Source organism: Salmo salar, chromosome ssa29, assembly GCF_905237065.1.
Source record: "Salmo salar chromosome ssa29, Ssal_v3.1, whole genome shotgun sequence".
Lineage (NCBI taxonomy): Eukaryota > Metazoa > Chordata > Actinopteri > Salmoniformes > Salmonidae > Salmo > Salmo salar.
The window spans coordinates 22,451,448-22,469,042 of NC_059470.1; the positions used below are offsets into that span (position 1 = coordinate 22,451,448).

A 17,595-nucleotide genomic window follows, 5' to 3' on the forward strand; every position below is an offset into this window, starting at 1 on the left:
CCTATTGCAAACAGTCTGAGCACTGATGGAGGGATTGTGCGTTCCTGGTGTAACTCGGGCAGTTGTTGTTGCCATCCTGTACCTGTCCCACAGGTGTGATGTTCGGATGTACCGATCCTGTGCAGGTGTTGTTACACGTGGTCTGCCACTGCCAAGACGATCAGCTGTCTGTCCTGTCTCAGCGCTGTCTTAGGCGTCTCACAGTATGGACATTGCAATTTATTGCCCTGGCCACATCTGCAGTCCTCATGCCTCCTTGTAGCATGTCTAAGGCACGTTCACGCAGTTGAGCAGGAACCCTGGGCATCTTTCTTTTGGTGTTTTTCAGAGTCAGTAGAAAGGCCTCTTTAGTGTCCTAAGTTTTGATAACTGTGACCGTAATTGCCTACTGTCTGTAAGCTGTTTGTGTCTTAACGAATGTTCCACAGGTGCATGTTCATTAATTGTTTATGGGTCATTGAACAAGCATAGGAAACAGTGTGTAAACCCTTTACAATGTAGATCTGTGAAGTTATTTGGATTTTTACAAATTATCTTTGAAAGACAGTGTCCTGAAAAAGGGACGTTTTTTTGCTGAGTTTATTTCAGTTCTCCTCATTGCTGTGGAATCCGACAGTGGGATCTGTTTGATATTTTCCCTGAGCTCATATTTTTTATTTACTTCAAGCAAGGTTTCAGCAACTTCACACATGCATTCTTTTACCTTCTCAGCTTCTGGAAAACCCAAGCTATCCTCAGTGAACACTCCGTTGCACATTGTTGGGCTGTCAGGGAATTGACAAGGACTTTGGTGGACCTCTCATTGGGACTTGAGTTGGTCAATCTTGTTCGTTCTCACCTCCGTGTTCAGGGGATACGTCTGATCGAATTTACTATGTCTGGTGTCATAATGGTGCATAACATTGGCACTTTTCACGAGTGCTACGGACTCTCTGCATATCAGGAATATTAGTTTTGTGCTAGTTGTGGGGAGAATGAATGTGTAATGTTCCGTCCACTCGTCTTTGAATATACGGTTTTCAGAGTCAACTTTTCTTTTTTTGATACTGGTAACTAAGCTCCTATCTGTGATATTAACAGTTGAACCACGGTCAAATCTTTCTGTTTCTTTCTGCCTGCTTCTCCCAAGGTTCAGCAGATGATATTTGTATTGATGTGATTGGGTATGACACAGCCTCTTGTATTTGCATATAACGACGCGATTGGATTAGACAGGGCACTAGTAGAGGTGGGCGTTGCTTCGAGAGAGAGCAAGAAAGAGAGGTTGCTGAGTTAAAGAGGCCGCTGCGCCCGGTTGATTTTTAAAAAGCTGTCTAAAAAGTAATTTATTTACTTTTATATAACAAAATGCGATGTTGTCCAGACCCGGACCGCGGTCCGCCAGTTGACTTTGACTGCCCTATACCAGGGCTGCTCAACCCTCTTCCTGGAGATCTACTGTCCTGTAGGTTTTCAGTCCAACCCTAATTTAGCATATCTGATTCAGCTAGTTAAGGTCTTGTTGAGCAGCTAATTAGTAGAATCAAGTGTGTTAAATTAGTGTTGGACTGAAAACCCACAGGAAGGTAGATCTCCAGGAAGAGGGTTGGGTATCCCTGCCCTTTACTGTATAGTGCTCTACAGTGCTCGACTTTTGACCAGGGCCCATACTCAGCACTATAGAGAACCTGCAGATAATATACAAACACACATAACTGGGTTTACTGACTTAAGGGAACATCATATTTTTTCGTGACTCTTTGTTTTTTACAGGTACAAAAACAAATGCATACAAACAAATCTACCCCTCAGTCCCATCCACCCATCCCCTCTCAGTCCCATCCACCCATGCCCGCTCAGTCCCCATCCACCCTCAGTCCCATCCACCCATCCCCTCTCAGTCCCCATCCACCCATCCCCCCTCAGTCCCCATCCACCCATCCCCCCTCAGTCCCCATCCACCCATCCCCCCTCAGTCCCATCCACCCATCCCCTCTCAGTCCCCATCCACCCATCCCCTCTCAGTCCCCATCCACCCATCCCCCTCAGTCCCCATCCACCCATCCCCCCTCAGTCCCCATCCACCCATCCCCTCTCAGTCCCCATCCACCCATCCCCTCTCAGTCCCCATCCACCCATCCCCCTCAGTCCCCATCCACCCATCCCCTCTCAGTCCCCATCACCCATCCCCTCTCAGTCCCCATCCACCCATCCCGCCTCCTCCCTCCCCACCCGTAAACCATGTTTCCCACCCCGCCTAGGCCTCAATTGTTCCTTGACTAGCACCATTAATTCTCGATTTTGATCATTCTAATGTTATAAATTCGAACATTAACTGTATCCACTGATTAAATGGGAGAGGTGGTTGCCATCTTAGAGCCAACATTTTTTTCGCAGCAGTAATATTCTCTGATTGATTGAGAGATTCAAAGGGCTATCATCGTTAAGTAACATAATAGATGCAAAGCATTGAATATTTCAATTTATGCTGTTCAAAATACATTTTGTAACTTTGCCCCAGAAGCATTTAACTGCAGGACACTCCCACATATGAACGAATGTGCCTACCTGATTTAGGGGACACAGTGAATAGTTGGGAGTTGGGGAAAATGTAATTGTAAAATGTTTTCTAGGTGTTAAATACAGTCTATGAACAAACTTAAAATGTATAAATTGTTGGTTCGGATTAAGGGATGCCAAAGTCATATTTTTCATTATTCTCTTCCAGTTAACGGGTTGTTCAGATTCAATTAGATCTGTGGATCATACTTTTTTAATGGCTAGCTCAGAATATGAGCTTTCCAAAAGTTGATTATATATTATAGTCCTTTCGGGAGCCCAGATCATTTATTTATGAATCCCATCATTGGATGGATTGTTAGTTGGGTTTCCCAAGGTATTCCATAGTCCAGCGCCCCTCGTGTGCACATTCAGTAATACTGTATACCCCGGTATGGTACAGAAATTATATAACGGTATGGAAATCTGGATATTGCCCAACCCTAGTATGTATCTTTCAAATCTTACAATGTTCTCAAACTGTTACTGCCCATGATATCAGTAAAGGTACAAATTCCACATTTGGACCATTGGGGGGGAATGTAAAAGGCCACCCTCCAGATCACAAATATTGAAGTATGGGCATGCCGTTTTGATTCCCAGTTAAATTGTTTTCAATTTTGCACCAAACATAAATTGTGTGAGCAATAACCAAAGCCTAGTTTACATAGTTTAAGGGATATACAGTATCACTGAAGACCCCCTCTTCCAGGCAATAGGAGACACCATATTTCACTCTTACTATATACTGTAAGAACCATGTCCAAACCGATTTAGGCTGGGGCTAAATGCTAGTGCCTGGACATACAATTTAAAGTTGGGTACAGATAGCTCCTCCTATGTCTTTACCTCTTTGTAAATCTGTTAATTTTATCCGGGATTGTTTACCTTGTCATATACATTTTGAATCCGCACTATGAATTTTATCCCAATAGCCAGAAAAGGAAAACATGGGAAGCATTGAACTTCAGAAATTCAGTCATGGTAATATGTTCATTTTGACAATAGATATTCTGCCGGTTAAAGCAACTGGGCTATTATTCCATCTTCTGATGTCGGATTGAATTGATTTGAGCATTCTGTTAAAGTTTCTGGCAGTGGTTTTATCCAAGGAAATAAATATATATACTCAAAAATATTTCAAATGAGAAACGATTGGGATTCCATAAGTATAGATGGAGTCCTCCACCGGGGTCTTGAGAGAGGAAGTAGGGCTGATTTGGTTAGATTCATTTTATAACTTGAGATGAAGCTGAATTTATCTTTGATCTTCAATATGTTTGGGAGCAATTGAGATATATTATCTAGATATAGTAAAATATTGTCTGTGTATAATGCGACGAAGGGATCAGTAGATTTGAGGGAAATTTGTGTTATCTCCTTTGATTGACGAATTGCCCGGGCCAGAGTAACCATGGATAATAAGAATAGCAAAGGCAAAATTGGATTGCCATCTCTGCTGCTTCTAGTGATTCTGAACGGAGCAGAGCAGATATTGCCTGTCATAACTATGACTGAGGAATTGGCATATATTATTTTAATCATATTAATGAAATTGGAGCCAATTCCCATATGTTCAAAGACAGACCAGTGATATGACAATTTTAGTCCATCAAAAGCTATTATTCACATCTCTCCCAAATGAACCGTTGTGAATATCTGTATTAATAATTTGAGCGATAGTGGACCTAACATATTCCAAAAATGTAAATAGACCTCAGGAGGAATACCATCCCATTCAGGTGATTTGCCTTTATTCCACCACGATTGACTTTTTACTGTGATTGTAAACTCATTGCTGTGAATGATGTCTATTGATGTGTGATTAACCGGTTGTTGCACTGTTGTTATCCCAAATGAACCCTTAGCCCCTATGCCCTATGCACTTGTGAGGATCTGAGAGCGATTTCAGGGGTAATCAATATCCCAATACCTAGCAAGGTGGAACTATAAGACTTTTTACACATTTAGTTATATTACAAAGTGGGATTAAAATGTATTTAATCGTCCTTTTGTTGTCAACAATCTGCATGCAATACTCACACAATATACAATATTTTTTATTGATGAAAAATAAACACTAATATATCTTGATTAGATAAGTATTCAACCCCCTGAGTCAATACATCTTAGAATCACCTTTGATAGTGATTACAGATGTGTGTGTTTTTGGGTAAGTCTCTAAGAGTTTTGCATACCTGGATTGAACAATATTTGCCCATTATTCTTTAAAAAGTTCTTCAAGTTTTGTCAAGTTGGTAGTTGATCATTGCTAGACAGCCATAGTCTTGCCATAGATTTTCAAATCGATTTAAGTAAAAACTGAACTGTAACTAGGCCACTCAGGAGCATTCAATGTCGTCTTGGTAAGCAGCTCCAGTGTATATTTGGCCGTGTATTTTAGGATATTGTCCTAATGAAAGGTGAATTTGTCTCCCAGTGTCTGTTGGAAAGCAGACTGAACTAGTTTTTCCTCTAGTATTTTTCCTGTGCCTTAGCTCTATTCCATGTATTTTTTTCCCTAAACAAACTACCAAGTCCTTGTTGATGACAAGCATACCCATAACATGATGCAGCCACCACCATGCTTGAAAATATGAAGAGTGGTACTCAGTGATGTGTTGTGTTGGATTTGCCCCAAACATAACGCTTTGCAATCAGGACAAAAAGTACATTTTTGCAGTTTTACTTTAGTTTTACTTTAGTGTCTTATTGCTTGTTTTGGAATACAATGTTGTAATTACAATGTTGTTGATCCATCCTCAGTTTTGTCCTATCACAGCCATTAAACTCTGTAACTGTTTTAAAATGACTATTGGCCTCATGGTGAAATCCCTTAGTGGTTTCCTTCCTATCCGCCAACTGAGTTAGGAAGGACGCATGTATCTTTGTAGTGACTGGGTGTATTGATACACCATCCAAAGTGTAATTAATAACTTCACCAGGAGACTGAAAAAATTTGGCATGGGTTTTAGAGGTTTTAGAGCTGCATCATCGAGAGCATCCTGACTGGTTGCATCACTGCCTAGCTATGGCAACTGCTCGGCCTCCGACCACAAGGCACTACAGAGGGTAGTGCGAACGGCCCACTACATCACTGGGGCCAAGCTTCCTGCCATCCAGGACCTCTATACCAGGCGCTGTCAGAGCCACCCTAGTCATAGACTGTTCTCTCTGCTACCGCACTGCAAGAGGTTCCCGGAGCGCCAAGTCTAGGTCCAAGAGGCTTCAAAACAGCTTCTACCCCCAAGCCATAAGACTCCTGAACACCTAATCAAATGGTTACTCAGACTATTTGCATTGCCCCCCCTCTCTTTTACACCGCTGCTACTCTCTGTTGTTATCATCTATGCATAGTCACTTTAATAACTCTACCTACATGTACATATTACCTCAACTAACCGGTGCCCCCGCACATTGACTCTGTACCGGTACCCCCTGTATATAGTCTCGCTATTGTTATTTTACTGCTGCTCTTTAGTTACTTGTTACTTTTATTTCCTATTCTTATCCGTATTTTTTTAAACTGCATTGTTGGTTAGGGGCTCGTAAGTAAGCATTTCACTGTAAGGGCTAGTTGTGGTATTCTGTTGTATTCGGCGCATGTGACTAATAACATTTGGTTTGATTTGATTTGCTCAAGGGGATATTAAATGTCCGTTTTTTTTTTGTTCTTTGTGAGGCATTGCAAAACCTTCCTGGTCTTAATGAATGAATCTGTGCTTGAAATTCACTTCTTGACTGAGGGACCTTACAGATAATTGTGGTACAGAGATGGGGTAGTCATTCAAATATCATGTTAACCACTATTATTGCACCCAGAATGAGTCAAAGCAACGTATTATGTTACTTGTTAAGCACATTTCAGCTTCCATTTTTAATGTATTTGTTAAAAACATTTACTCTGACATTATGGGGTATTTTGTGTGATCTGTGACACAAAATCTGAATTTAATACATGTTTCTTTCAGGCTGTAACAAAAGATAATGTGAAAAAAGTCAAGGGGTGTGAATATTTTCTGAAGGCACTGTGCATGTAACAGTCTTTTTAGATCTCCACACAACCCCGTTCTAAAAAACAGGTTTGTTTTAATGATTTCTGGTGGATCATCAAAATAAATAAATCACATGACATTTTTGGACTCATTCAGCAGTTATTACCTAATCTAGTGGAATACTATTGGAATTTAATGTTGAAAGTTCCATTTATATTCCTAAAACATAAGTTGAAAATGATGCTGTTGCTGGTTCCCGTTGACAATAACTTTTGATAAATAGCCCAATGTCAAAACTTGTCACGTCTTTCAAGGAGCAGGAAACGGGTGAGTCAGGCGCAGGAGACAAAAGGTCCGTAGAAAAATATTTAATTAAGTCCAGAGTGAATACAACGATTAGGCAGGGTGCAAAACACAAGCAGGAGGTAGAACAGCTCCAGAACTCAAAATACACGGGACGCAGCCCGGCAACCCTAATGCCTAATATCAGCGTCGTGTAAATCAAACACATAGGAAAATTAATCCAGCCCTAAGCCCAAAACGTTACACGAAACAATCCCGCACAACTCCAAACAAGAAACTGACAAACTAAATACCCTCCCAATAATTACAAACAAGAAACAGGTGCGCACTAAACAGACCTAACTGACACATGAAACATGGATCGGTGGCAGCTAGTAGGCCGGCGACGACGACCGCCGAGCGCCGCCCGACCGGGGAGTGGCGCCACCTTCTGTGGACGTTGTGACAAAATTCCATTTTGAAAATGAATCAAAACACAATTAAGTGTCCAAATCAGTAATCAATATGCAGAAACAGTTGAAAACTGTATATTGAAAACATAATCATGAAATGTACTATCTACACATGCCACAATATTATTAGCATTTTTTTTAACGAGCACCAAAACATTTGTGGATATTAATCACTCATATTGATTAATGGGAAATCAGGTTGTATGTGATGTTGAGACTAAAACATGAAGCCTTTATAAGCTGAACGTTATTTAAAGCAGGACCAAACTTCACTAATCTGAGGTAAAAAGCTAATTGCCTTCATTTCCATATGGTCAAAACGTCAGCTTGTGTAACGTAATAACACATACTGTCCACCTACAGGAAATTAGCGCAATATAAAATAATAGAATATGTCAAAATAAATCAACATTTCAATTTAGGCTGATAGTGTCTGTGCAGTGTGTCTGTCATTCATTCATTCATTCATTCATTCATTCATTCATTCATTCATTCCCTACCTACCTATGAGCATGCATCTCAATGACAGCATAGGACATAATGGAGCAAAGAGTTTTCTTTCTTTCTGACTAACTAATATGACCAGGAAAAACTCTGAACCTAGACTAAGATACTTCAAAGAGGGTGGTGGTCAAAAAACAACGACAGCAACAACAGCAAAAACGCATACGTGTGACCGCCAAGGCTGACCCCTGTGCCCTCTCCTCTCCACTTACCAGGTTGCCTATGGACAGCATGCCGTTAAACTCGTCGGTCATGGGGTAGTGCTCCATGGCCATGAACAGGGTGTTGAGCACGATGCAGATGGTAATGGCTAGGTCCAGGAAGGGATCCATCACCATGACCTTGACCAGCGCCTTCAACCGCAGCCAGCGCTGACTGCTTTCCCAGATCAGGTACTTGTGGGCAAACTCATACCAGCACGGGTGGCACTTCTGACGCGACTCCTCCAGTTCTAGGAGGGGGAGAAGAGAGAGGGGGGAGGAGAGAGTGGGGGGGGGTTACATGTTTAAAATTCACACTTTGCCATTGTGGTGTAAGAGACTGTTCCATGTCTAAGTAATGTACACTCTGCTACTTATCCACTTTTCTATCTTCCCTCAGTTGTGATTTTAGACTACTTAGACTACTCTTTCTGAAAATCCAACTTGACTTGGAAATTCCACCAAAAATGTCCTCTTTATGCATTTTCTTCAGGAAGGTAAGCACAGTATGCCTTTTCCAGATGTTGGTTGGTAGGGCCAAGCTTGGGTGCATAATGAGGAGTTTGATGAAGATTGACGGCAGCTCAACGGAGGCTGAAGATGAAGCTGCAAGGCCCTCTAACACGTGACGCCTCTGATGTATTTACTTGATGTGTCGTGTTGCACTGTGGCTTCTGCTGAACTGTCACCCTCTATCTAGTCCATAGGTACGGATGGTGTACAATTGAGGACAGCCTCAAGCCTCAACAGATATGAGGAGCTCCTGTGCTCACACAATGGTCACCTTGATGGTCCACAGAGACCAGTGGCTATCAGAGTTTGTGGGAACATGACCAAAATATGCAATTGGCACGCTGACTGCAGGAATGTCCACCAGAACTCTTGCCAGAGAATTGAATGTTAATTTCTCTACCATAAGCCACCTCCAATGTCATTTTTGAGAATTTGGCAGTACTTCCAACCAGCCTCACAACCACAGACGTCATGTAACCACGTCGGCCCAGGACCTCCACATCCGGCTTCTTCATCTGTGGGATTGTCTGAAACCAGACACCCGGAAAGCAGATGAAACTGATGAGTATTTCTGTCTGTAATAAAGCCCTTTTGTGGGGAAAAACTAATTCCCAGTGGGTCGGCCTGGCTCCTAAGTGGGTGGGCCTATGCAGAAAACGAGACAAATATCTTAATTGACCTTTTGTTTGTATTTTGTACCGTCTCTATGCACACTCACAGGGTCCTACACACTCACACACACACTCACTCCATCATCTACACATTCACACATAATATGCACATACATTTATCCTAACTCTACACAGACACCCACACATACAAGCTGCTGCTACTCTGAAAATCTTATATCCTGTTGCCTAGTCACCTTAAGCCTATACATATCTACCTCCATCACTCCAGAATCCTTGCACATTGTTAATATGGTATTGGCACTAACCCTGTATATACTATGCTTACTGACTTACTTATTGTGTTCTTCATATTTCTTCTTATTTCTCGTGTGTTTTTTATTATATTACATTGTTATTGATTATTGCATTGTTGGGTTTTGAGAAAGGTATTTTACTGTACTTGTACATGTGACATTAAAACCTGAAACTCAAACTTATCTCTGTGACTCAAATCTGACTCCTAAGTGGACTGGACAAGAGTTTTTGGAGAGATTGAGAGCTTTTCAGTGATATTTGTTTGGACCAATCAAAAGCATGCATGACATTAGCAGAATTGTAAGGCTTTCTCATTGCAACTTTGCGATGCTGTCATTGCTGGAAAATAAATACCATGCCCAAGTCATTCACAAGTCACCTCTCCAATCTGGTGGCAACAAATCATTGATACAAATAAGATGGCTACTCTCCCTTTGGTACAAGCTCCCGGTAGAAAAGGGGGCGAGCCATTTAACTTACCGTTTTGATTCAAACAAGACCAAATGCCACATTTCCACGGGAGAAGACAGCATTTGCACCCACAAGTTGACAGGGAAATATACTACCAGCCTCAAGACACATCTGAAAGATCCCAATATACTGAATATGCTCAGGTAAAAACAGATTGTAACAGATTGATAATGCTAGCTAGTTGGTTTGCTGCAACCTATCAGACCACTACTTATGACAGAACTTTGATTACTATATGTTGTAGCTACAGTATGTCAATGGGTGTGATTTTTTTAATCTGCTGCAGAGTAATGTGCTCTTCTCCCTATTTGGTTGTTTGGAAGAGATGCGATAGGATGATATAAAGAAAAATATGTTGGTATGGCAAGGCTATGTATTGTGTGCACATTGAAGTCAGTAATTTATGTTTACTATAGGTTAATGTGATGTGACTCAAATGTAACTAAAATGAAAGGGCATTTAGTTGACTAAAATGGCCCACTGTTTTCGGGATTTTGACATTAACTAGACTAAATACTTCTTCAAATTACAAAAAATGTGACTTAACTATATTTTTGTCAAAATGACTAAAATTAGACGAAATAATAAAATGAGTGCCAAAATGAACACCGGTACAGAGGCCCCTTACCCTCCAAGGCATCTGTGAGATAGCTGGCCCCACTCAGAGCTCGGTCCCTCCGCACGTGCTCTTCTCTGGACACCGGGCGAGGCAGTAGCATGGTGCTCAACTCAGTGCTGGAGTTTGGCCCCTGGAGGAGACAGAATGGTAGGCATATTGGTAAGGGAGAGGCGGCCATATTGGTGAGGGGAGGCGTTCATATTGGTGAGGAGAGGCAGCCATACTGGACATTAGAGGCAGCCATATTGGAGAAGAGAACTGTTGTAGTGGTGAGGAGAGGCAGCCATATTGGTGAGGAGAGGCAGCCATACTGGACATTAGAGGCAGCCATATTGGAGAAGAGAACTGTTGTAGTGGTGAGGAGAGGCAGCCACATTGGTGAGGAGAGGCAGCCATACTGGACATTAGAGGCAGCCATATTGGAGAAGAGAACTGTTGTAGTGGTGAGGAGAGGCAGCCATATTGGTGAGGAGAGGCAGGCATATTGGTGAGGTGAGACAGAAATATTCTTGAGGAGAGGCAGCCATGTGGGTGAGGAGAGGCAACCATATTGGTGAGGTGAGGCAGAAATAGTCTTGAGGAGAGGCAGCCATGTGGGTGAGGAGAGGCAGCCATATTGGTGAGGTGAGGCAGAAATAGTCTTGAGGAGAGGCAGCCATGTGGGTGAGGAGAGGCAGCCATATTGGTGAGCCATATTTAGATTATTCTATGCAGTCAAATGTAATCTATATTCTCAGCAAGTGATTATGAAATGACTGAGTCATGTGTCTGGGTTTCAGCTTAAACAAATATCTCATGATTTGTATCTCCTTCAGTTTAGTCTTTGCATAATCATTTCAGGACATAATTTCACCTATATTATTAATTGTACATTTATTTAAATACAACATTATTCTAGCTTGGAAACCACTTCTGAGGAAATATACTACACTTCTAGTACAAATGTTGCAGTTATGTTTTTATACTTCTATAATTTTTCATTTAATAATTTGTCTTGTCCGATTACCATGGAAACGGCACGAGTAAGACAAATTCAAAGATGACAGATAGAGAATTACAATCTCTAACCAGATAATACTAATGGATGTCTCTATTGGCTAAAAACATAGCTCATATGGTACATTGTAAAGCACCGCTCATATCTTATGTCATAAAGCTCTGTCTGTCTCCCTGCAGGCTTAGCAATGTCTACTACTCATACAAAATGGGATTAATAAGTCAATGAAACAAACACAGCAGCCATGGAGAGAGGACCATAAATATTTCCACATCAAAATTTCCCATTTTTTAAACACCAGTTGTCAGTCAAGCCGCCTCCCAGAGGACAGGCTGATGGAGACGAACACACACGCACACACACACACACACACACACACACACACACGCACACACGCACACACGCACACACACACACAAGCAAACATACACACATGCTGTTGAACACAGCAGTCACTTAGGCAAGGCTATGCTAACACACACATATCTCACATTGAGTCCACAGACAGGCTTTTCAATTTATGTTGGGTCAATGGCTGGAACATGATTCAGGATAGAGGCAGGGTGGTGACAGTTATCTAAGACATTCACACAAACACACACACACACGCACACACGCACGCACGCAAACACACGCGCACACACACGCACACGCACAAACACACAAACACGCACGCACACACACACACACACACACACCCACACGCACACAAACGCACACGTGCACGCGCGCACACACGCACACAAACACATACGCACGCAAGCGCACACACATACGTGTGCGCACGCACACGCATCATCCCTAGAGCCATGTGATATCCTTATAACTAGTTACCTCCCAGCTGTATGTATCCATGGTGGTGTGAATGACAGGGGTTAAAGGTAGTCCAATCAAAGCCTCCCTGACACAAATCAGCCTCCCTCTATGATTACATAACGTCTCATTGGTCTCCCAGGTAGTCGGGCTGGCAGGCATGAGTGACGCACATCCCCAGTGTCAGATCTCACATAAAACCACCCACTCACTGTTTGGCAAGTAGGGAACCCACCACAAGACCATTCACCATTTCTCTCCTTTGTGGCCCTACCATCGCCACCAGCAACAACATTCATTTAGCATCTGTTGCTACTGTGCGTTGCCATGGTTGCGTTTCTGAGACAACCTGGCGTCTGTGCCACTCACGCACACGCACACGCACAGGCCCGCACGAACATGTGCACACACACTTCTCAATAACCTTCCACCACTATTCATCTGTATTAGCAGCAACACACTGGTTTTAGTGCCCTTCCTGGCCAGTCCTTTGGGTGTGATATTGCAGTGACCTCCAGAGCACAATACCGCTGATTATAAATTAACTGTGCTTGTTCTTTTTGATTGTGGTAAATAGACAAACCTGTTAGTCAAATTCTTTAGATTTGTAGCTTTCTTTTTCATAATTTGTTTACATGACACACTTCTGCTAGCTGTGTGTGTGCGTGCGTGCTTACATGAGTGTGTGTGTGTGTGTGTGTGTGTGTGTGTGTGTGAGAGAGAGAGAGAATGAACAAGAGATATCAAGAAGGATCAGTAATAGCGATAGGATCATTGGAGTGCACTGACAACCATGCTGTTCTGAGAGCAGTCTGTTTCCTGGGAGAGAGTAATAGAGATAGGATCATTGGAGTGCACTGACAAGCAGTCTGTTCTGAGAGCAGTCTGTTTCCTGGGAGAGAGTAATAGAGATAGGATCATTGGAGTGCATTGACAAGCATGCTGTTCTGAGAGCAGTCTGTTTCCTGGGAGAGAGGAGCATCATGTTCTTTATTCAGACAGACAGACAGACAGACAGACAGACAGACAGACAGACAGACAGACAGACAGACAGACAGACAGACAGACAGACAGACAGACAGACAGACAGACAGACAGACAGACAGACAGACAGACAGACAGACAGACAGACAGACAGACAGACAGACAGACAGACAGACAGACAGACAGACAGACACACAGACACACACACACACACACACAAGGCAACGATAGCATGGCAAGTGATCCATTGAGTATTAGAGAAAATGCATTTAGGCTCTTCCCTTTTCCATTCCTACACAGTTGCTAACATCCCTGCGGGGTAGTATGAATCATCTGTTTTGAAACTGCAAATGAAACAGTGTGTTGTGTTAATGTTGAGTAGCCTAGCGGGGAAGAGGGAGCTGTTGGCTGTATCAGGTCACAGAGGTCTTGGCCAGTGACTCCAGGCAGCCTGAGGCTACTAAGTCCTGAGTCTACTCTACAGGATATGAGCTGGGGCCATTCCTTTGATACAGCTTTTTGCCACAGTAGTATCACCAGTTATCCACAGGGTGATTTCCCATGATGCATGCACATATGCAACCACACACACAGACACACACCCACACGGACTCATACGCACACACACACACACACGCTTGCAAAGCCACACACTCAACTCAGAAACCCAGTGCTCACACTCTCCTCCTTGACCTTCTCCATGGTGCAGGCTGGGAGCCCCTGTGGGGCGACCCCGTTCTGGTCCGTGGCCACGAACAGCTTCCCATTGACGTTGAGGAAGACCTGGGAACCCCGGCTGCCTGTGCTGTAGGTACTGGGCCTGCGTCTGGTGCTCCATGGGATCACCAGGGACCCAGTACGACTGTGTGTTCCCTCATTGTCCCCATGGATGCTGAACTCGTCGTCGGCGAAGTCACCCTCCGAGTCTTTGTTCCGGGGACGGAAGCTGAAGATGCTGACGTTGCTGCCTCGTCTGGTACGCGTAGAGATGGTGCGGACGAGGAGTGGATGTGTTGGCTGGCGAGGGAGTGGAGAAAAGTTTAAGTGGGCTATATGGTAGGGAAGTCCTATGTTCGAAAAGAGTAAGATACCTGACTCAAACCCTGGAATTCAGATAATCGTTTCACAAATTAGGATTGCCATTGATCTCAGTAGTTTCAGACTGGTAACGGTACTAGGGGAGAAAAATATATATCCCAAAATATATATATACAGTACCAGTCAAAAGTTTGGACACACCTACTCATTCAAGGGTTTTTCTTTATTTTTACTATTTTCTACATTGTAGAATAATAGTGAAGACATCAAAACTATGAAATAACACATGGAAAAGTGTAGTAACCAAAAAAGTGTTAAACAAATCAAAATATATTTTATATTTGAGATTCTTCAAAGTAGCCACCATTTGCCTTGATGACAGCTTTGCACACTCTTGGCATTCTCTCAACCAGCTTCATGAGGTAGTCACCTGGAATGCATTTCAATTAACAGGTGTGCCTTGTTAAAAGTTAATTTGTAGAATTTCTTTCTTAATGCGTTTGAGCCAATCAGTTGTGTTCTGACAAGGTAGGGTGGCACAGCAGTCTAAGGCACTGCATCTCAGTGCTAGAGGCGTCACTACAGACCCTGGTTCGATTCTAGGCTGTATCACAACCTGCCATGTGATACAGTCCATTAGGGCAATTGGCCCAGCGTAATCCGGGTTAGGGTTTGGCCAGGGTAGGCTGTCATTGTAAATAAGAGTTTGTTCTTAACTGACTTTCCTAGTTAAATAAAACATTTTTAAAAAGGGTTGGTATACGGAAGATAGCCCTATTTGGTAAAAGACCAAGTCCATATTATGGAAAAAACTGCTCAAATAAGCAAAGAGAAACGACAGTCCGTCATTACTTTAAGACATGAAGGTAAGTCAATCTGGAAAATTTCAAGAACTTTGAAAGTTTCTTCAAATGCAGTCACAAAAACCATCAAGCGTTATGATGAAACTGGCTCTCATGAGGACCGCCACAGGAAAGGAAGATCCGGAGTTACCTCTGCTACAGAGGATAAGTTCATTAGAGTTACCAGCTTCAGAAATCGGCAGTTAACTGCCCCTCAGATTGCAGCCCAAATAAATGCTTCACAGAGTTCAAGTAACAGACACATCTCAGCATCAACTGTTCAGAGGAGTCTGCAGGAATCAGGTCAAATTGCTGCAAAGAAACCACTACTAAAGGACACCAATAAGAAGAAGAGACTTGCTTGGGCCAAGAAACACAAGCAATGGACATTAGACTGGTGGGAATCTGTCCTTTGGTCTGATGAGTCCAAATTTGAGATTTTTGGTTCCAACCGCTGTGTCTTTGTGAGACGCAGAGTAGGTGAATGGATGATCTCCGCCTGTGTGGTTCCCACCGTAAACATGGAGGAGGAGGTGTGATGGTGTGGGGGTGCTTTGCTGGTGACACTGTCTGTGATTTCTTAAGAATTCTAGGCACACTTAACCAGCATGGCTACCACAGCATTCTGCAGCGATATGCCATCCCACCTGGTTTGCGCTTAATGGGACTATAATGAATTTTTCAACAGGACAATGACCCAAAACACACCTCCAGGCTGTGTAAGGGCTATTTGACCAAGAACGAGAATGATGGAGTGCTGCATCAGATGACGTGGCCTCCACAATCACCAGACCTCAACCCAATTGAGATGGTTTGGGATGAGTTGGACTGCAGAGTGAAGGAAATGCAGCCAACAAGTGCTCAGCATATGTGGGAACTCCTTCAAGACGGTTGGAAAAGCATTCCAGGTGACTACCTCAAGAAGCTGGTTGAGAGAATGCCAAGAGTGTGCAAAGCTGTCATCAAGGCAAAGGGTCGCTACTTTGAAAAATCTCAAATATATTTTGATTTGTTTAGCACTTTTTTGGTTACTACATGATTCCATATGTGTTATTTCATAGTTTTGATGTCTTCACTATTATTCTAAAATGTAGAAAATAGTAGAAATAAAGAAAAACCCTTGAATGAGTAGGTATGTCCAAACTTTGGACTGGTACTGTACCTATTTACAAAACCTGAAAGCATACTATTAGATTCAGAATGTTTGTACTTATCCATGGTATTTTATCCATGTTGAAACATCATGATGAAATTTGAATATATTAAGAATGCATTATTATGATATTCACCCTGCCCCCATCCACTGTATCCACCTTCAACGTCTTCACGTATCCCTTCTCCACGTCTCCCCCATTCTCTACCTCCTCCACCAGTTCCTCCAGACTTCTCCTCCTGCTCTGCAGCTCCTTGTGGTCAGGGAGAGCCAGGCCCGGGGAGAGTTCCGGGGACATCAAGGATTCTGTATCCTGAGCTTTCTGAGGAGGAAATGCAAAGGGTCAGCTCAAATAGGCATAGTCCTTCTTCAGCATACTGTGTCATTCAAAATGTTCTAAACTCCCATACCAGCTAACCAATTGAAAGAAATGTCTACGGTCCAAATTCCCAATATCGAAAGCATCAACGCTTAAAACCTGTTAGGGCTAGGGTGCAGTATTTGCACGGCTGGATAAAAAAAATGTACCCGATTTAATCTGGTTACTAATCCTACCCAGTAACTAGAATATGCATATACTTATTATATATGGATAGAAAACACTCTAAAGTTTCTAAAACTGTTTGAATGGTGTCTGTGAGTATAACAGAACTCATTTGGCAGGCAAAACCCTGAGACATTTTCTGACAGGAAGTGGATACCTGATGTGTTGTATTACCTTTAAACCTATGCCATTGAAAAACACAGGGGCTGAGGAATATTTTGGCACTTCCTATTGCTTCCACTAGATGTCACCAGCCTTTACAAAGTGTTTTGAGTCTTCTGGAGGGAGATCTGACCGAACAAGAGCCATGGAACGATGATGGCCCATTAGACACCTGGCGCGCGAGTTCATGTTGGGTACCCTCGTTCCAATACGTTATAAAAGAGTATGCATTCGTCCACCTTGAATATTATTCATGTTCTGGTTAAAAAGGCCCTAATGATTTATGCTATACAACGTTTGACATGTTTGAACGAACGTAAATATATTTTTTCCCCTCGTTCATGAAGTGAAGTCCGGCTGGCTTAGATCATGTGCTAACAAGACGGAGATTTTTGGACATAAATGATGAGTTTTTTGAACAAAACTACATTCGTTATGGACCTGTGATACCTGGAAGTGACATCTGATGAAGAGAATCAAAGGTAATGGATTATTTACATAGTATTTTCGATTTTAGATCTCCCCAACATGACGGCGAGTC

At 42.6% G+C, this 17,595-nt stretch overlaps 1 protein-coding gene across 3 annotated transcripts in view; it reads right to left on the reverse strand.

Moving 5' to 3' along the window:
* The window catches only part of scn5lab (sodium channel, voltage gated, type V-like, alpha b), a 196,745-nt gene that overhangs the window by 94,221 nt on the left and 84,929 nt on the right, over positions 1-17,595 (reverse strand). For 2 of the 3 annotated variants that reach the window (XM_014181333.2, XM_045710742.1), the window contains 4 exons: positions 16,485-16,670; positions 13,994-14,332; positions 10,531-10,651; positions 8,005-8,243 (listed from right to left, as the gene is read on the reverse strand). In XM_014181333.2, coding sequence (XP_014036808.1) covers positions 8,005-8,243; positions 10,531-10,651; positions 13,994-14,332; positions 16,485-16,670 — 885 coding nt within the window. The remainder of the gene's footprint in view (positions 1-8,004; positions 8,244-10,530; positions 10,652-13,993; positions 14,333-16,484; positions 16,671-17,595) is intronic. The other variant, XM_014181334.2, reaches the window with a different exon arrangement.